This window comes from Orycteropus afer, unplaced genomic scaffold, assembly GCF_000298275.1.
Source record: "Orycteropus afer afer isolate SDZICR_OR568_19922 unplaced genomic scaffold, OryAfe1.0 scaffold00049, whole genome shotgun sequence".
In the NCBI taxonomy this organism is placed as follows: domain Eukaryota; kingdom Metazoa; phylum Chordata; class Mammalia; order Tubulidentata; family Orycteropodidae; genus Orycteropus; species Orycteropus afer.
The window spans coordinates 7,981,465-8,001,799 of record NW_006921636.1 but is presented as its reverse complement, the minus strand read 5'-3'; the positions used below and the strand labels follow the sequence as shown (position 1 = coordinate 8,001,799).

Sequence of the window (20,335 nt, the reverse complement as noted above, 5' to 3'; positions counted from 1 at the left end):
GTTAATCTTTCCTAAAGTTTTATAGCCCTGGAAACCCTATGTGGCAGTTCTATTGTGTCCTAAAGGGTTGCCATGATGCAGAATCAACTCAATGTCAGTGGGTGGGTGTAGTGTATTAAGCGTACAATAACCTTATGAAAAAGCTGGAAATATCATAAGAATTACCACAATGTGACATAGAGACAGGGAGTGAGAACATGTTACTAGAAAAATGGTGTTGCCAGAAAGCTTCAATTTGTAAAAAAAAATAAAAATAAAAATAAAAAACCAAACCATAGTATCCACAAAGCACAATAAAAGGAGGCATGCCTATATGTCTCCATCCATGACTTCTCACCACGTCCTGTCCCACTCTACCCCATGATTCGCCATCTGCATCCACAGTCTGCTTTGAAACCAACCAATCAGTTCCTTGGACACGATGAAGCTGAGTGGTAAGACGAACCACAGAAAGACCCACCCCTGGCGGCGAGAAACAGGCATTTCTGAGATCCCTGACACCGGGGATGGCTGGGCTCGGACCAAAACACCTAAACCCCAAAACAAAACACCAAGTGCCCCCTCAGCTGGTGTCAGCCTACTCAGGAGGCCCCTGGCTGCCTACTCCCTGGTCTTAAGGCAAAAGTGCTCCAAGTCCCACGGCAATTTCATTAGCCTTCTGTAAACAAACCAAAACCAAACCCACTGCCTTCGAGTCGATTCCGACTCACAGTGACCCTATAGGATAAAGCAGACCTGCTGCATAGTGTCTTCCAGGCTGTCATCTTTACAGAGTGCCACATCTTTCTCGTGGGTTCAAACTGCCCAACTTTCCATTCGCAGTCAAGCGCTTAACCACCGCACCACTATGGCTCCTTCTAGCATTCCATCCTGCTTGGAATTCTGAACCACCCTGAATCCTTTGTGGAAGGAGAGAAAGATTTATAATAATCGTTGCATCTACTGACCAATTACATCATTCTAAGCACTTGACAAGGAGCTCTGGTAGCATAGTGCCTAAGGCACTTGACTGCTAACCAAAAGCCTGGCGGTTCAAACCCACCAGCCACTCCTCAAAAGGAAGATGGGGCAATCTACTTCCATAGTGATACTGCCTTGGAAACCCAAGGAGGGTTCGCTATGAGTCGGTTCGACTCAACGGCACATAACAACAACAACAACAAACACTTGACATGATTAACTCATTGTATCTTCAAACCAATCCAAGGAAGAAGGGAGTATTTTTAGCTTCATTATTCAGGGGAGGGACCTGAGGCACAGAGAGGTTAAGTACCTTACCAAAGGGCACTCAGCCAGGAAGTAAAGAAGCTGGGATTTGAACCCAGGTCTGTTGTTGTTGTTAGCCGCTGTTGAGTCGGCCCTGACTCATGGAGACCCAGTGGTCAATGGAATGAAATGTTGCCCGGCCCTGCGCCCTACCCGTGACTGGTTGTGGAACAGCCCACTGTGCCCCACAGGGCTCTCACTGGCTGATTTTCAGGAGATCACATGGCCTTTCTTGCTAGTCTGTCTCAGTCTGGATGCTCCACTGAAACCTGTTCAGCATCACAGCAATACGCGAGCCTCCACTGGGGGATGGGTGGTAGCTGCATGAGGTGCACTGCTCAGGAATCGAACCTGGGTCTTCCACATGGAAGGCAGGGATTCTACCACTGAACCACCATGAATGTAGAAATAAAACACATGCTCTGGGCTGGTTTCACGTGACCCACGGGGTGAGGAGGGCGGTGTAGAGCAGTGGTTAGAACCCTGGGCTTCCCAGCCACTGTAAATCTGAACTCAAATCCACAGTTCTTTCGAGACCTCCCATGCCTTAGGAAACATATTAAAATAGCAAACATTAAAATGTGTATACCTCTCACATTAAGCCTACTTTTTTGGCTTAAAAAAAGAATTTTTCAAGGTTTTTTTTCTAAACTGGCCCTTGAAGTTATTTGGTGCCAAGAAGCGTTTACTGCACAGACTGGCTGTGACTTCTCAGCCATCACCAGCAATCGGTGCAACGTGAGGAAATCCAGCCACAGACTGTTCTCCAATGGAATGAAGTCTTTCCGGACGCTGAATTTAACAATTAACAAACCTGATGGAATGCTGTGCTCTGTAGATGTTTAATTAAACACTGATCCATTTGGATTTTGCGGTTTTTCTCCACGTCTTTCAGAGCCAATATGTTCTTATCACAGACTGCAAATGAACATTCTTCTGGGTTCCCTGAGAAGTTCACAGAACCAAAGCACCAGGGGATAAGACAAGCCCGTTCAAGTCCCAGCTTTGCCAGTGAGCAGCTGTGTGCCCTAGGGCCAGGCTCTCGGCCTCTCTGAGCCCTAGTTCCCTATCTCTAAAACAAAGGTTGGAGAACTCGATGAGATAACACACAACCCTTTGCCAGTGCTGATTAGTACCCTGTGAACCAGAGCTATGAAGGGGAGACAGATAGGCGGGAGCAGCTGGGACACCCAAAACAAGCAGTGGAGATGGGACACAAGCCTCTGAGAAGGTACAGAAAAACTGCCCCAAGGAGTGCTTTGCCAAGCCCCCAGTCAGCCTGTGCCCCTCCAAGAACATCTTCATTAAGAGTGACGGAAAAATTCAGGAATGGTGATGGTTGAACAATAGAATGAAGATATTTAATGTCATCGAAGAGTGTCTGCAAAGATTACTGGAAGGGCAAATGCTTTGTTACCTATGTATTTACTACAATTTTAAAAAGATACATAAATAAAAGGAATAATGTGGCAAGCGCTACATGGAGGCTCCAGCCTGGCACCAAGGGAGTGACCACCTTGTCCTGGTTTGCCCAGGACTGTCCAGTTCTAAAACTAGAAGCCCTGCATTCAAGAAAGGCCTCAGTCAGGGGCAAAGTGAGACGGCTGGTCACCCCAGTTCAGAGTAAAGTTCTCACCTGTGCCAGCAGCCAGTCGACCAGCTTGCTCCCAGGAAGCACGGACTTGTAGGTCTTCAGGTGGTAATCTCGGTCCCTGCAGGGAGAGGCAGTACACTGTGAGAGGGAGGATGTGGTGGGAACGGTGCCCATGTTCCTGCCAGACACACTCACAATTCGAGGCCTCCCAGGCTCTGTGGACATGGCAGAGCCCAGAAGAAAGCGCTGCGCAGGAAGACAGTGGCCTGAGTCTATGAGATTCTGCATGTCACTGCAGGGTGACCTAAGGCAGGTCCCTTACCAATCCAGGACTCCATTCCCACCTATAGGGTGATGGAGCAGAGCACGTCTCTAAAGCTCCAGTCCAGAGACCCTCTCCTCTCTCTAGCCCAGGGTTTCTCAGCCGGGACTATTTTGGCTCCCAGGAGACATGGAGCACTGTCTGGAGACATATCGGTTGTTCCAACTTGGGGGCATCAACGCTACTGGCATCTGGTGGACACAGGCCAGGGATGCCACTAAACATCTCCACTACAAAGAATCATCCAGACTCAAAACATCAATAGTGCTGAAGCTGAGAAACTGGTGGACTCTAGCAGGTTCGTGAGAAAAAAACCCACTCCTTCCTTCTTCCCTCTGTTTGCTGTTGATGTTTGTGTGTTGAAAGGTAGTACACTGGACTGGCATGGAAAGTCCTCTTGGGGGGCTGCTGGTGGGGGTGGGTCAGAACAGAGCCAAGAGCGGGGCCTGTGAGGGTCAGGGCTCTCTGCTGAGTAAACACTCTGACCCGACAGGGCAGCTAAATCCCCGCAGAGCCTTGCACAGTGGGTTAAGCTGACCTTGCACCCAAATGGCAACAAATTCTCAGCTCTGGAGCCGACAGAAATGAGTTTCTGTGGCCAGTCGTGTCAAGGCTGATAAAGAAGGTCCAGTGGGGGGATTCTCCAGTCATTCAGGAGTCGGGCCGGTAGCCTGCAGGGTAGTAACTGGAGACCTGCTGCCCTCCCCTGCTGCTTCCTTCTCTGGGGGTTGGTGGAGGGGCCTTCCCAGCCAGGGTCCACCCGCCTTCTTGGGTTTGTACAAGAGCATCCTGGAGGAGTTGAGGAGGGCGGAGGCAGGTCTGGATGAAAGCTGTTCCCAGGGCCTGACCTCCAACTGGGTCAGCAAATGCCAGGCAAAGGCCCCACCCCTCTCCTCCCGAGAGGTGATAAGAGCTATCAAGACATAAGGCAGAGGAATTTGCAGCTGGGATAAGAACCTAGTCATCCTCCCTGTCCTCTCATCCACAGCTACAAGAGTGGTGGTAAAGAGAAGGACCACTTGCTGACATCTATAGCTTACTCTTTAAGTGCCAAAGGAGCTCTGATGGCGCAGTGCCTAAGGCATTTGACTGCTAACCAGAAGGTTGGCGGTTCAAACCCCCCAGCTGCTCCGTGGAAGGAAGATGGGGCAATCTACTTCCATAAAGATTTACTGCCCTGGAAACCCAGTGAGGGTCGTTATGAGTCAGAATGGACTCAGTGGCAGTGAGTTTTGGTTTTTTAAGTGTCAGGAGACATTGAAAGCACATTCCACGAATTTAATCCTCACAACCCAACAGCTACAGAAATGGAGGCAAAAGGATCCAACATTCACTCAACAATTATTTACTGACTGCACTTCTTCCCTAAATGGGCCCTGATAGTGCCGTGGATAAGCACTTGCTGCTAACTGAAAGGTCAGCAGTTCAAACCCACCAGCCACTCCACAGGAGAAAGATATGGGGATCTATCTCCGTAAAGACTAAAGCCTTGGAAATCCTGTGGGGCAGCTCAACTCTGTCCTACCAAGTTGCATGAGTTGGAATCAACCTGATGACAGGTTACTCTGCCTTAGGAGTCCCTGGGTGGTGCGTGTGATTAATACACATGGCTGCCAATCAGAAGGCTGAAGGTTCAAGTCCATCCAGGGGCACTGCTGAAGAAAGGCCTTGTGATCTACTTCTGAAAACTCAGCCACTGAAATCCTGTGGAGCACAGCTCTGCTCCGACACCCATGGGTGCCAGGAGTTGGAATCAATTTAACAGCAACTGGGGCTGGGTTTTTTGTTGTTGCTTTTTTATTGTTTACTCTGCCTTATGCCTGTGCAGCCCAATATCAGTCATTTTAAACTCCAATCAATTATTACTAAATTAAATTACAAATCAGAGTCTTCTGTGTGGCTAATCATCTCCATGAACAACACCTTTCTTTGCCATAAGACCAGAAGAACTAGACATTCCCCAGCTACCATTACTGAATGCTAGAAGAATCCTGATCAAAAGGGGGGAAGTGTAGAACAGAATTTAAAATTCTGATTCATGAAATCCACATTTTCTGGAGCCACTGAGGCTGGAAGAGACCCTGAAACTATTGCCTTGACATAATCTTTAAACCTTAAACTAAAACTATCCCCTGAAGTCTTCTTGATACTAAGCTTAGCTTCATGAGTAAAGCATGCCTGTCTTGAGCACTGTGCTCTTTTGACATTGAGATCTGTGGAATCCAACTGACAACAACAACTCAGAAGACTGAAGAGGCAAGTTAGGGGGTGATGAGTTTACGTTACTGGAGGAGGAACAACTCAGCAAAGGGGGGAATGGCTGCACAACCCCAAGAAGGTCATCATACCCCTGAACTGAACGTGCAGAAACTGGTAAACTGGTCTAAGTTCTGCTGTGTAGATTCTCACCAACAAAATAAACTAAAAAATCATCTTCCACTCACTCCCATGGCTCAACTCTCAGCCCAATGATGGGCAGGCCTCCAAGGGTGAACAAGAACACCAGGGAGGTATGCACTCCTTGGAACAATCAAAAGGGCAGCACTTGCCCAGGGATAAAGCTCAAAGGGAGGAGTGACAGAAGAGAAGGATGAATGGAGCAGGACACACAGCGAAGAAGTGTGGAGAGTGCTGTTGCATTGTGGGAATGCAATCACTGTCACAAATGAAAATGTACGCACTGCTGATGGAAAACCAATGTGCTCTGCACACTTTTACCCAAATCACAGTAAGAAGTTATTTAACAAAAAGAAATCACCTTCCTCAGGGAAAGTGTTCAAAAGCCACATGTGACTAACGGCTACTGCACCGGACAGCCCAGATACAGTGTTTCTGTGGGAAAGGAACATCCTACTATTGAGTGCTGTTATAGGTGCTGCTCGTGGCGTGGGGAACGCAGCCAACAACAAACCCACATCCCTGGGAAGTCTACATTCCCATAGGGAAGAGAGTGCCCAGGTAAACAAATAAACATACAGAGTGTCCGGCAGTGACAGATTTCAAGAAGAAAACTAAAGCAGAATTAAGGAAGGCTAGAGAGTACCAGGGTGGTGACACTTCATAAAGGCGCTCAGGAGAGACCTCTCTGATTTGGGGGTGCAGGTGTCCCTCACGATCTGTGGGAGGCTAGTACAGGAGGGATGCCCTGCGCATACCCAAATCCGCAGAGGCTCAAGTCTCTTACAGAAAGTGGCCTGGTATTTGCATATCCTCCTGTATGCTTTAAACCATCTCTAGATTACTTACAATGCCTGATACAAAGTAAATGATATGTAAATGCTACATTCCATTCTCTTTTAGCTTTCAAGGGATTGCTTGACCATTGAATTGCTCCTTTTTTTCCCCTGAATATTTTTGATCCACAGTTGTTTGAATCTGTGAATACGTGGATACGGAGCGCCGACTCTCTGAAGGAAGAAAGAGAGCAAACATGCAGCTACATAGAGGGAGAATACTCCAAGGAGAGGGAACAGCAAGTTCAAGGCCCAGAGGTGGATACTATTATTTATTCCCATTCTAAAGATGAAAAGCTGAAGCATAGAGAGGTTAAGTCACTCTGCCTAAGGTCACACAGCTGGTAACTAGCAAGCTCAACTTCAAACTCAGCCTGTGTGATTCTAGAACTGACAACGTGAACCACTCGCGTAATCCTAATGACAATCCTAGAGGGGAGATGTGATTATTGGCCCATCTGATGGATAAATAGAATGAGGCTCAAAAGTTCAAGTTACCAGCCCAAGGCCACACAGCTGGGAAGAGATGGAGATGAAACTGCAGCTTGGAGAGAGCCACTTACTTGATCACAGGGGTGTATAGGCTGTGAAGACGGCAGTAGAGCCTCACACCCTGAAAGAGAAATGAAGGGGGGAGTCTGGGATCAGGCCAGTCCTCCAGGGTCCTCCCCCAGCCAAGGGGTACAAATCTAGGCTGCCGGCACAGATGGAAGGAGGTCTGGTGGTGCAGTGGTTAAACTATCTGGCTGCTGCACAAGAAACAGATGTAGCAATCTGCTTTCATAAAGATTTACAGCCTTGGAATCCCTATGAGGCAGTTGTACTCTGTCCTACAGGGTCAGTATGAGTCAGAATCGACTCAACGGCAGCGGGTGGTTGGGGGATAGATGCTCCTAACGTGGAGCAGGATGGTGAGGACCCCAGTCGGGAAGGAGCTCAGGCCCGGCCCTGGGTGGTCCCAACAAGGCTGGCTGGTCAGGGTCGTGGAGTCGGGGCCCCTACCTTGGACATGATGTCTTCCAGCTCACTCCGGGCCTTGTAGGTGCCGTCATCATAGCGGAAGCGGTACATCACCTGCTCGTTCTTAAACTGGTGCTTGTCAGAGACTGGAGGGACCCAGGGGGCCAGTGAGGCTAGGCATGCCCCCAGGCCCTTCCCACCCACAGCCCGCCACCCCATCATCATCATTTACCCAGCAAGACTCTGTGCCGAGCACAATGTCACGGAACTCCCCACCTACACTCCAGAGAGAGGGGGTGCTACTGTTTCTCTGTTATGTAGTTAAAGACACAAGGTCCCCCCACCCCACTCTATACCGGGCCCTGCTGAGACCTGCAGCTTGGGGCTAGGACGTCTGTATGTACCAGATGCCCAGAATGTCCCGGACCCCACTCACCATGGTGGATAATCCCATTCTCCAGCAAGGCTTGGCCCAAGTTGACCCCTTCTTCTGTCTTGCTGATCTCACCAATTTCCAGGAGCCAGGCAACAAACTCACTGCCAGGAATGCAAGAGACGGTTGAGAGGACACCCCCAATCATGAAGCCAGGGCAACCAACACAAAGCTGGCCTGGCCCCCATCTACCCACCTCTGGAAAAGACAGCTGGAATTTCCTGCAGGAAAGCAGGGCTTGGGCCACCACAGCCATCAGCCATGCCCTGGGGACCACGGACCCCAACACTGAGGCCTCAGGCTTTTCCTTATGACCGGGGCAGGAAGGTGGTGTGCACCTGGACCCCTCAGGCTCAGCAGATCGATGGAAGGGAAGGAGGAGTGGGGTGGGGGAGGCTGGGGGGAGCTGGTTGGCAGGTGGGCAGGTAGATGGATGGATACTGGGTAAATGAGTGAGTTGATGGATGGGTAGGTGGATAGATGGATGGATGACCTATAGACAGATAAATGACTGGGTAGATGGGAAACGGGTGGATGGGTGGGTGGAGAGGAGGATGATAAGTAGATGGATAACTGGGTGGATGGATGGGAGAGTGGACGAAGGATGGCTGTATGCATGAGTGGGTAGAGGGAAGAATAAACGAACAGCAACAGAAATGAACGTATTAGCATGAAGGTTGGTTGTGGGGAGTCAGGAGAGCTAATGGTGATCAGATCATGTCATTCTCCAACTTAAAACCCTCCAACCAGCTTCCCCATGGCTCCCAGGAAAGAAGTCCAAAAACTCCTTAGCACAGCCCACGTGATAATGAGGCCCTGCATGACCTGGTCCCCTAACCTTCACTGATTTCATCTCCTTTGCCCTCCCCTTACTGTGCTTTAGCCACACCCACCATCTTTCCCTTCTTCAAAAATGCCTGCTGCAGGGCCTTTGCACTTGCTGCTCCTTCTGCCTGGAAATGCCCTTCCCCACCTCTTCGTGGGGCACTCCTTTTCATCCTTCAGGTCTCAGCTCCAATGCCACCTCCTTAGAGAAGCCCTCCCTGACCACCTCTCAAGCGCAGCCCCTACTCCTGCAGTCCATCCCATCTGTGTGTCTCACTGCCTTTTCAGCACTCAGCACTGCCTGGAGTTAGTTAACTCATTTATGGATTTATTTATGTGCTTATTAGGCCCTACCCCAGCCAGAAGGTAACTGCTCCGTGAACAGGCATTATTTGTATTACTCTCAGCAGCAGGCCCAGTTCCTAAAACCATAAAACCCAGTTGCCCTCCTGTCAACTCCGACTCATGGGGACCCCATGTGGGACAAAGCAGAACCGTTTGCAGCGGCTGATTTTCAGAACCAGATCCTCAGGCCTTTCTTCCGAGTGTCACTGGGTGGTCTCCACCAACAACCTCTCAGTTAGCAGTGAATGCATTAACCATTTGCACCTCCCAGGGAATGGAGCTCTGGTAGCATAGTGGCTAAGGCACTTGACTGCTAACCAGAAGGCTGGAGGTTCAAACCCACCAGCCACTCCTCGGAAGGAAGATGGGGCAATCTACTTCCGTAGTGATACTGCCTTGGAAACCCAAGGAGGGGTCGCTATGAGTCGGGTCCACTCAACAGCACATAACAACAACAACAGGGATTGAATAGGGTCTAATTCCCAGTGGAGCTCAATCATCAAATAACAAATGAAGGCATGAATCACCAAATGAGAAGAAGTGTTCTGGAGCTCTGGTGGCATAGTGCCTAAGGCATTTGACTGCTAACCAGAAAGTTGGTGGTTCAAACCCATCAGCCACTCCGTGAAAGGAAGACTGGGCAATCTACTTCTGTAAAGATAATTCGCTGCAGAAACCCAAAAGGAGTTCACTATGAGTCGGAATCGACTAGACGGCAGTGAGTTTGGTTTTCGTTTTTTTTTTTTTTTTCCCCCAGAGTCAGCAGGGAGGTCTCGGGGAGGCAGAAGTGCTCACAGGACAGATGAAACCAAGTGGCTTTTCCGACTCCAGTGTGACTGCCCCCAGGAGGCAGAGGCTCAAGCAGGCCCTCAGATCTGTTAGGGGCTGCTTCTTGGTTTAGCATGGAACTCAACCCACTCAAAGCCAGCAGGAAAAGGGAGAGCCCAGAACAGGGCTGTTTCCGCCAAGGCAATCTGTGTTCAGTAAGCAGGCGGCAACTGGCCAGAGCCCAGAGCTCTCCAGCTTATCGAAAGCAGCTGTCCCGCCTCCGATTACATGGCCAGAGGGGGGCAGGGCTATTTTTAGCTCCCAGTCTTTGGCTGAGCAGAGACCTGCCTTGAGTGTAGGTAGTGGTATGTGCTGAGGCATTCAGAGAGAGCCCGGGTGGGGAACGAGGGGGTGCGGAAGAACAGAACAGGAACCCTGGGTGGGCAAGAGACTGTTCGGGGTCCTGTCCACCCTCAGTTCAATTCAGAGTCCCAAACACCAGAGGGGCGAACTTAGCCAGCTGCTGAGGGAGGTGAGCAGAGGCTGGGCGCCCACTCTCGGAAACTGGAGACCTGGCATCCAGCTGCCCACCAGCTGTCTGACCGGGGGCCACTTCTGCCACTGACCAGCAGCCCTGTGGCCAGGCAGGGGGGGACAGGAAGTGGCCTCATGCAGCTGCTGGGGCAGAAGAAGACAGCCCAGAGGACAGCAACTGGGATAAAGGTTCCTGCCCTGAGTGGGGTCTTGCCACCTTTTTGAAGATCAAGTGGGGTTCACAGCTTTCTGGGCAAATTGGGGCAGCTTGTTGTCCCCCTCTGGGCCTCAACAGGATCCACCTGGCAAGCAGTTCTCTCGGGCCTTCTGGATTTAGCAGCCAAACTTTTTAATCATGTGAAATCTTACTGCCAAGACCCAGTGTGCAAAGCCAGATGAAGCGCACCTCTTAACATATGGACCTCGGACTCTCGTAAATGAGCGCATCAGGCCGGCGGAGGCTGTGCGGAACCGACCACCTGGGAAGGCTGAAGAGAAGGAGATCCAAGGGAATGGCATGCTTTTCAAGAGGGATTGGAAATCCGGACTCTCCCGTGCGATCACCCAGCTGTTACGTGCTGATGTCTAATGCCACATTTTCCCAACACACCATGTGGGCCAAGAAAAACACATCTGGCTCAGCAGGAAGGGTGCCCAAGCAGGGGGAACAGCACGCACAAAGGCCCTGGGTGAGGAGTAAGGTTGGGAAGTCAGGATCTGCCGGTCGCTGGGAGGCTGGGGAGCAGAGAGCAGCAAGGCCCAGTGTTCCAGAAAGGCCTAACTCGCGGCACAGTGTGGGGTGAGCTAGGGCCTATGCTATCCCATGATGGCAGGCGTTCCCTCCGTTCACTGCCAACACATAGTAGGGACTCCACAATGTTGAATGACTGAAATGGATGAATGAATCTACTTGTCTCCCTAACTAATCCAAGGATCCAAAGAGCAAAGGCATTACTCTTCCCATGATGCCCCCTCAAAAAAATAAAGCACAGATTTTATTCCTTTTTGTACATGGCACCAATTGATTTTGTCTCTGAATAGGGCAGAAACAGGTCGCTCCTTAAACCCAATATATTTCCATCACTCCTACCAACCACGTTACAGCACTATCTCTGTATCCTCCAACAATCACATTTTATTCTCTCTCTTTATTAGGTCATTTTCTGACCTGCACAGAGGTTAAGAAACCTTTCCAGAGTCAGATACCTAAAGAGTAAGGGAATTAGGATTTGTGTCGAAGTCTGATTCAAAGCCTTGAAGGTTATAAAGATCAATCAGATACTTGCTGCATTCACCTGACTCTGCTACATCTGGTAGCAGAGATGGATATGGAAAAAGTAACTATCAAGGAAAAATGCAATGTGCTGAATAGATGGACATTGAAATAAACACACTCAGCAGGGTGCAGTGAGCAAGAGCAGGGACTTTGAAATCACTCTGTCCTGAGTTCAAATCCAGCTCCCCACTTTCTGGCCGTGTGACCTTGTGCAGATCCCTTCCTCTCTCTGTGCCTCAATGTCTACACCCTTAAGATGGAAACACTGAGCAGTAACCTGGCTCACACTGTTGCATGAGGATTAAAAGACATGGCCCAATGCCAGCGCCTGGAGTAAAGAAAACAAAAAAAAAAAAAAAACCACTCACTGCCATCAAGTCGGATCCAACTCACAGTGACCCCTCCTTGGGTTACTGAGGCAGTATCACTACGGAAGTAGATTGCCCAACCTTCTTTCCGAGGAGTGGCTAGTGGGTCTGAACTGCCAGCCTTCTGGTTAGCAGTCAAATGTCTTAGGCACTATGCCAGCGGAGAAAGGATTCAGTAAATATTTTTCGGCTGCCACCCTTCTGCCGATGGGACCAGGGGCACAGCCAGGAGAAGACTGCAGTGGGTCCTGGCAGGAAGAAGGAGGGATGTGTGCCCAGAGCTGGGTGCAGAGCAAACCCCTGCATGGAGAGAGTTTTACTGGAACGGCCTCTGGCAGGGAGTCTGTTCCTTAAGACCCAGGTGGTTACACGAGCTGCAACCCTGGCCCTGCTTCAAGTGGGCAGTAAAGTAATCTCCCCTAATCCTTCCTGAGAGACAACACACTCCTCTGAAGCTCTAATCACAGGCCCGGTTGTCCCATCCGGTGGGCGGTGGGCGCAGCTTGCCCAGAGGCTTGGCAGGAGGCAGGAGGCTGTCCCACCCTGGGGGCTCGGAAGCAAGTCGCTCCAGAAAGAAAAACCCCCTTTCCGCCTGGGATTAGGGATTAGCCAACAAAGGCCAGTGGGACTGCCCCTTCCCGGCCTCCCCAGTTTGCAGGACTTCAGGGCCCACTCTCTAGACCCTCCCCGGGAGCTTGAGAGCTGAGGTCGCTGACCTTTGAGGGCAACGTTGTTGTTGTTGTTATGTGCTATTGAGTCGGCCCCAACTCATAGCGACCCCTCCTTGGGTTTCCGAGGCAAATACTGAAGTAGGATTGCCCAACCTTCCTTCCAAGGAGTGGCTGGTGAGTTTGAACCACCAGCCTTCTGGTTAGCAGTCAAGTACCTTAGGCCCTATGCTACTAAAGCTCCTTTGAGGGCAACAGGGTGACCTAAATCCAAAGGTGGCCAGCCACCCTCCTAGGGTCCAAGCACCCTGAAACTTTCTGCCTGTTGTCCCCTCGATCAGGAGCCTCAGACTGCTGCGGCCCTCCCCTAACTCCACACTTGGTCTCCAACGGCTTGTCAATACTGATACTGGATGTTTACAAGGCTTTTCAACCTATACATATCCAAATTTACGTTCCATCTCCCCCAAAACCTGCCCCCTACTGCCCCCTATCTTTCTCCATTCACTTCCAGCCACCACCCTGGCCCCATGGGCCTCCCACCTCTCTAGCCATTCCTGCTCAGGACCCTTTGGTGGTCCTCCTCCAAAGTACATTAGCCCCAGGGCCTAGTCCCTGCCTCTCCTCTCTCTCCCTGCTCCTTGCAGATTATAGTCGGTTTCATAGCTTTAAAGTTACCTGAATGACAATGTCTTCTACACTTACATCTCCACCCAAGACTTTTCACCCCAAACCAAGATTTTTACGCAAACAACCACTCAACACCAGTGTCATCTCTAACTCGGCACATTCCAAACTGAGCACCCTGAGCTCCACCCCCAGCCCCTGAAACCCGTGCCTCCCATCACCTTCTCCTTTTCTCAGGAGCCGGCAACTCCGTCCTGCTGGAAACTCACTACCCACAGTGCCTTCTCCTTTCATCCCGTCAGCTGATGCACCACTGCCACCTTCAATACCATGCGGCATTGGACCACTTCTCTCCATCTCCACTGTCATCACCCTGGGCTGAACCACTCTCATCTCTCACCTGGGCTACGCAGGTGATGTCAGCTTGCTTTCACTCACCTCCCAAGGCTTTTGGGAAGTCATGTTGCGACTGTTAGTTGCCGTCCAGTCAATTCCGGCTCATGATGAGCCCATGGACGCAGAGCAGAACTGCTCCATAGGGTTTTCAAGGCTGTGAGCTCAAGCAGATGGCCAGACCTGTCTCCTGAGGTGCCCCTGGGGGGTTCGAACTGCCAATCTTTTGGCTAAATTGCTGAACCATTTGCACCACCCAATGACTGCTTTCCGGAAGTAGGTGAGGCATAAATAACAAATTCTAAATAAAGACCCTGCCAGGCAGGCAGACACTTATCTCTGGGAGGTCAGGGGCCCTTGGCGTTCACCCATCCTCTCCAGGAGGCCGTCACACAAACAAAACAGTCTGAGGGTTTTAACGTGGGTGGGTTTTATTTATTTCTTCTGCCTCCCTGCACCTAGTCATATTCTAGGCCCACAGAAGAATTTAGAAAAGGGAGGGAGGGAAAGGGAAGGAATAAGGCAGTGAGAAAAAGGCACTAGGGAGAGAACAGAGAAAAGAAGCAGGTGTAGAAGAGAAGATGGGAACTGTCAGGAGGAGAGAACACCTAGACGGCCCTGGGCCAGACAGACCTCCAGGTCTCTCTTGGGCAGTTGTCTATAGGATGTTTGTCCGATGCAACGCTCGTGTGTTGGGAGTGAGCTGACACCATCAACTTCTTGAATAGGAACCCCGTAGGTTATAGATGAGTAGTGTGACACCCAGAGAGATGACGCGACACCCTGAGCCTCCCTTTTGGTCCATGGCTGGGCCAGGACTAGAACTCAGGGCTCCTGACCACTCCTAGCCCCTCCCCCAGTGAAGCACACTCAACACCAGAATATGGTTTCAGACCCAGAGTGCCATGCCTCTGCTCTGCCTTACTGGCCCTCAGTTATAAAATGGGGTGGGGAACAACGTTTGAGGCTGTGTTTCCTACAACAACTGAAGGCTCTAAATACTGGAGAGGATATGGGGAGGCCGTCCCCCTCCCCCATAACTCTAAATGAAAGCACCACTCACCACACAGTAAGTCTAAGGAAGTGCTACAGAGCTCAGATTCTTTCCTTGATAAGGACTGGGTGTTTTTTTAAATATATCAAATTCTTTCAGACACACTTCTGGGCTGTCTCTACTTAGTTCTATTCTTAGCACCATAGCAGGCTGCCAACAGGGTCTTCCTGCACTGGAAAACTCTCCCAGGAACAGTAGTGGCAGGGTAGGGACATACTAGGGTGTCAGCTGACCACAGGAGCCAAGGAGCCAGCTCAGCCTGAACTTAGAGGGTCTCAAACGAGGGTGCTTTGAAATGTCTCCGGGGGGGGGCTACACAGTCACAGTGAGGACCCACCTCTGCTCTTCCTGCCCCTCCAACACCTTTGTAACTAACTCCCCGATTAAATACCTCTCTGCCTGGCTTATCTGTAGTGGCTTCTCCCTGATGACTATGCAGACTGCTACGGCATCGTTCAACTTGTGCAGGCAGCCCAGCAATGGCTGTGAGATCAATGTGGGTCTTGCCCAGCATTGTTTTTTAAATGAATGAAGAAATGAAATGGTAAGGATATGATAGGACAGGATAGGACAAAGCAGAATAGAAATTTTCAGAGTGCATTGAACATATGTTTGTCAAACTTCTCCTTTGATCACTTAGGGTATGTATGCATATGCCAGCTCAGAATGTAAAACCTGTGTTTTGCTGTGGGATGTAATCAAAAACATTGGAAAGATGTTGATACCGGGACCCCTACCACTAGCCTTCTTGACCTCTGAGACTGCTCCACAAGGACTGGGATCCTTTGGCGGTTCTACCCACACCAGGCAGAGGGGAGGAATCCCACTTCTGGTAGAGACCCTGGGGAACCAGCCTGAGCCCAGGGTGGGGGGCACTCACTTGCCGAGGAAGCACTTGGGGACGGTGCTCAGCTTTCTCCGACGGTCCTTGATCAGGTTCACCTTCTTGTTCATCATCATGTGGTAAAGTTTCTCCCCCTTCTCGGCAATCATGACGTAGGCATCCCGCTCCATGCCCAGCTTCAGGCCTACGGAGGGGGCGCTGTCAGCACTGGGCCACCAGCAGAGCCAGGGAGGCCAGGGAGCAAGCCTGCAGCTTCTGAAAGCCTGCTCCCAGCTGCCCCTCTGTTCACACAGCCAGCAACCATCTACAGTGCACTCACTGCCACTGTTCTAGGAACCTGCCATTGAGGCTTTGTAAGAACCTTGTCGGGGAGGGGGTGTCCAGTCTCCCCATTTTACAGAGCAAAGCTCAGGCCCAGAGAGGTTAAGTCCTGAAGTAATCAGGGGCTGAGCCCTCAACCCAGAGTTGGGCTCCAGAGCTAGATTCTTAACCACACCACTAGGCTGCCTCCCCAACCTGAAGGTGGGTTTCCAAACTCAGAGGATCAAAAGCATGTTGAGATTTTCATTGCAGGCAGGAACGGAAAGCTGGCCATTTCTCCAGGCAACCCATACAAGGCCCTGAGTCCAGTCCCTGCCCCACATCTTCCACTCAGACCCTATCCCAATTCTGACATAACAGCATTGGCAAACGATAAAGGAGATATGTTCATATATGGCTCTTGGAACTCAAAAGCAGCTTACAAGGCAGGTATGTGACAGTATTATCCCTATTTCACAGATGAAGATGCTGAGGCCCAGAGAAATTACAGTCCCTGTCTAAGATTTCCTAGCAAGGAGTGGTAGAACCAGAATTTGGATCCAGGAAGTTTGGCTCCAGATCTGAGCTCATGACCACTACATGCTTCACCCTGAAAACCTAGCCCTGATGGCAGGGTCTGGACAACACCCTGATTCTAACGATGGAGGCCCACTCAGGCCACACCCCACCTGTGGTCACATTCACAGCACTGACCACAGGACTCAATTCTGACCACAAAGATACTGATCAGCTGTACCCAGGCCAGCTGGGTTGCCACACCCTGAGCCCCAACCCCAGTTCTGACTACACACCCAGCCCTGCTCGGTTTCAGAGGTGACAAGGTGCCCAGCCATGGGTGAAGTTCAGAGTTGAGTTGGCCTGATGGCATTTAATACATTTTGAAGAAACATTTAAAATCAGAAAGTGAGAACCCTGAAGATCCAGATGCCCAGCTTCTCTCAAAAAAATAGAAGAAATAAATCAATGGATTTAGCCATGCTGGTCAACAAACTGCTGAGAGGTTAATGGGGACGTGTACTTGGGTGGAAGTGGGGACGGGAGCCAGGTGGGTGGATTCAGCCTACCTGTGGAAGCCAGAACTACAAGGCCTTGCAGGGAGTGGGAGAATCAAGGAAGACACAAAGACTTGGGGTCTGAGCTCCTAGAGACTGGGGTCTATTTACTGAGATGGTAAAATCAAGGGGAAGAGCAGGTTTGGGACAGAAAGCCAGGGTGTGGGGGAGACAGGACAGACAGCTCCGCTTCAGAAAAAATAAGTCTGAGATGTTATGACACAGCCAAGTGATTTCAAGCAGGCAGTGAGATATGGAGGAAACTGAGCCTCAGTTTCCCCTTCTATAAAATGAAAGGTGGTGAGAGCTTTGAAAGTCATGGGTCCAATTTCCAAGTGTGGTCAAATCTACGACCTCATTGTTGCAGCATGGCCACCCTTTATCATAAGAACTTTTGTCCCCGTTTATCAGACAAGGTCCCTGAGGTTTAGGAAACCTCAAACACACCAAGGCTTCCCCTTTCCTAGCCTGGTGGTCTCTGCACAATAAATGCCTCAACACAGCTCTGTGCCCACCCCTAGCCCCACTCAGCTGCCACACCAGCTCCTGCCACCTCCTATATGAACTTCCTCAGGGGGTCATGCCCAGAGAGGTTCCCTGACCAAAGCTACTGGCAGCCCCAAAGGACTCTACTTCCAGACTCAGACTTGGTGAATCTGAATTTAAAAAATGAAATAAATAAAGGGAGTAGGGCCATGCAGTGGGTGAAGCAGTGGAGACTCTCCAAGACGAAAGAGGTGCGTGGGGAGGCATCTTAGATTGTAATCCTCAAGGGTAAAGGGCCAACCAACCCTATCAGCACGACCTTGGACAAGTCCCTTCTCCTCCCTGGCCTCGTTTCACTGTCTCCAGTGGGCTGGAGCAGACGACCTTGGACATACCATCAAGTTAAGAACCTGTCTCAGAGCTCCTCCTTCAATGACCTGATTCTCACAGCCTCTGATCTTGCTAGACAGGACTGTAAGCCCCTCCTCCAGGCACAGCCCTCCCTCTGCAGAAGCCATCAGCCCACGGAAGCCCCGCAAAGGCAGCACTCTTGGGAGGTCCCGGAGAGGGCCGAGTCACTCACTCTCACGTTGCTCTCGCTCACGGATGATGGCATCCAGCCACTTCTGCTTCTCCTCGGCTGTCTTGGCCATGCAGACAAACCACTTGTTCTTGGCTGTGTTGTGGATCTTCCAGCCATTGGTGACGGTGTATCCATTGCTGTGGTAATCCGCTGGAGGAGGCAGGAGGCAAAGGTGGCTGAGTGCGAACTGAGCCAGACGACTCTAAACATTCTGCACTATACACCTACGGGAGAGTGCAAGGACCAGCCCTTCTGCTCCCCAACTCCAGACGGCAGGGTGGGGCATCAACAGACACCAGGATTTGGAAGCTGAACTTCCAGCCCTTCCAGGGCTCACTCCACTCCTGTCTATTCTCCAGTGGAAGAGAGAGAAGGACATTCTCCCAACCCCTCAGTTACAGAGGACTTCAACATATTCATCTGTTAACCGTAAGATCGGAGGTGCCAGTCCACCCAGGGGTGTGCCAGAAGAAAGGCCTGCCAATCTACTCCCAAAAAGTCAGCCATTTAAAATCTTACGGCACACAGTCTTCTTTGACACACACAGAGTCACCAGGAGTTAGGGCTGCTATAAGTTGGAGCTGACTTGATGGCAACTGACTGTTGTTATTTTTACCCCACAGACCTTGCAGCCCCAACAAAAGTGGAGGAGTGGCTCATGGGAGACCCCTGCTCAGAGCCCAGGAATGCTTCCCAGCCTCCTCAGCTGTCTCAGGCGCTTGAGTTACTTCAAACCCCAGCACAAGCCCACTGCTGTCTTGGATGCTAAACAGCAAACCTCTTCCAAACAGGTTGCCGTTAGCTAGCACAGTGGAAGACAGCCAGCCATTCCCTGAATCTGAGGAGGTCCACAGATTTATCAGACTACCAAAGGGCTTGGTGGCTCAAAACCAACCAGGAACCCTGCCTAGATAAACTCAAGGACACACACACCAAAAGATGCCTTGAACACAGCCAGCATCACTGTTCACAATAGTGAACAGCAGAAATAACCCAACAGTCTGTCGCCAACAGAATGGCCATTGGCATACTATACAGCCATGTCTCAGAGATACTGCACTGCAATACAGCAAATTTTTCAATAAAGTGAGTCACATGAATTTTTGGTTTCCCTATACATATAAAAGCTTTGTTTATACTATACTGTAGTCTATTAAGTGTGCAACAGCATGATGAAAAAGTGTGAAATGTTGTGAGAATTACCAAAATGTGACACAGAGACACCAGGTGAACACAGGCTGTTGGGAAAATGGCATTGATAGACTTGCTCCATGCAGGGTTGCCACAAACCTTCTATTTGTAAAAACCACGCAGTATCTGCGAGGTGCAGTAAAATGCGGTATGCGTATATAGCCATGGAAATCCATGAACTACAAACAGCTACAGAAAAACATGGGGGAATCTCACGCAGATGATACAGAGGGAGTGAGGCAAGGTGCAGAGCAATGCACACGGTATTGTTCCAACTTATGAGAGGCTCTAACCGGGAAAGTGTGATTAGAACGCTCAGTAACACACAGCCTCACTGCCATTGAGTCAGTTTCGACTCAGTGACCCCTCCTTGGGTTTCTGAGGCAGTATCTCTTTGGAAGTGGATTCCCCAATCTTGCTTCCTGGAAGTGGCTGGCAGATTTGAACCACCAGCCTTCTAGTTAGCAGTCAAATGCCATAGACACTACGCCACCAGAGTTCCTTGACACATGGTGGGGAGGTAAAAATCTTTTAAGAAAGCAATTATCATCAAATTCAGACAGAGGTTACTTCTGCTGGAAGAAAGGAGCCGTGACCATGAAGGAGTAGGTGAGGGGCCCCTGGGGTGCTGGCAGTGTTTTATTTCTTCACCGGATGCTATGCATTGAACTGTGACCCTAACCATGTATGTGTAGGAGTCCTGACCCCTACCGAAGCCCGCGGCTGCGATCCAATTCGGAAACAGGCTTTTCTCTGTTATGTTAAGGAGACCATGTCAGTGCAGGGTGTGTCCTACACCTAAAGACCTGACAGACAGAACAGCACAGACACAGGACGAGCACGCACTGAAGGGGGGGGTGCCATCAGAAGATCAACAAGGAAGGAGGAACGTCAGAGCCCCAGAAGCTGAGACAAGGATCTTTCCCCGGAGCCAAAAGAGAGGGCCTTTCCCTAGAGCTGGTGCCTTGAGTGTGAACTTCCAACCTAAATGTGAGAAAATAAAGGTTGGGCAATCCTACTTCCGTAGTGATACTGCCTCGGAAACCCAAGGAGGGGTCGCTATGAGTCGAGGCCGACTCGACGGCACATAACAACAACAACAACATCCTTTAAAATGCCCACTTGTGGTATTCGTGCTACAGTAGCACTGGGAAACTAAGAAGACATGAGGTGACTCCTTGGCAGGGGTGCT

General features: G+C 50.4%; 1 protein-coding gene across 1 annotated transcript in view; it reads right to left on the bottom strand.

The window, feature by feature from the left end:
- Positions 1-20,335, bottom strand: part of PREX1 (phosphatidylinositol-3,4,5-trisphosphate dependent Rac exchange factor 1) — a 254,992-nt gene that overhangs the window by 53,724 nt on the left and 180,933 nt on the right. The window contains exons 9-14 of the mRNA XM_007938333.2: positions 17,953-18,102; positions 15,547-15,694; positions 7,812-7,912; positions 7,418-7,521; positions 6,979-7,028; positions 2,903-2,978 (exon numbers count right to left, since the gene is read on the bottom strand). Of these exons, the coding sequence (XP_007936524.1) occupies positions 2,903-2,978; positions 6,979-7,028; positions 7,418-7,521; positions 7,812-7,912; positions 15,547-15,694; positions 17,953-18,102 (629 nt within the window). The remainder of the gene's footprint in view (positions 1-2,902; positions 2,979-6,978; positions 7,029-7,417; positions 7,522-7,811; positions 7,913-15,546; positions 15,695-17,952; positions 18,103-20,335) is intronic.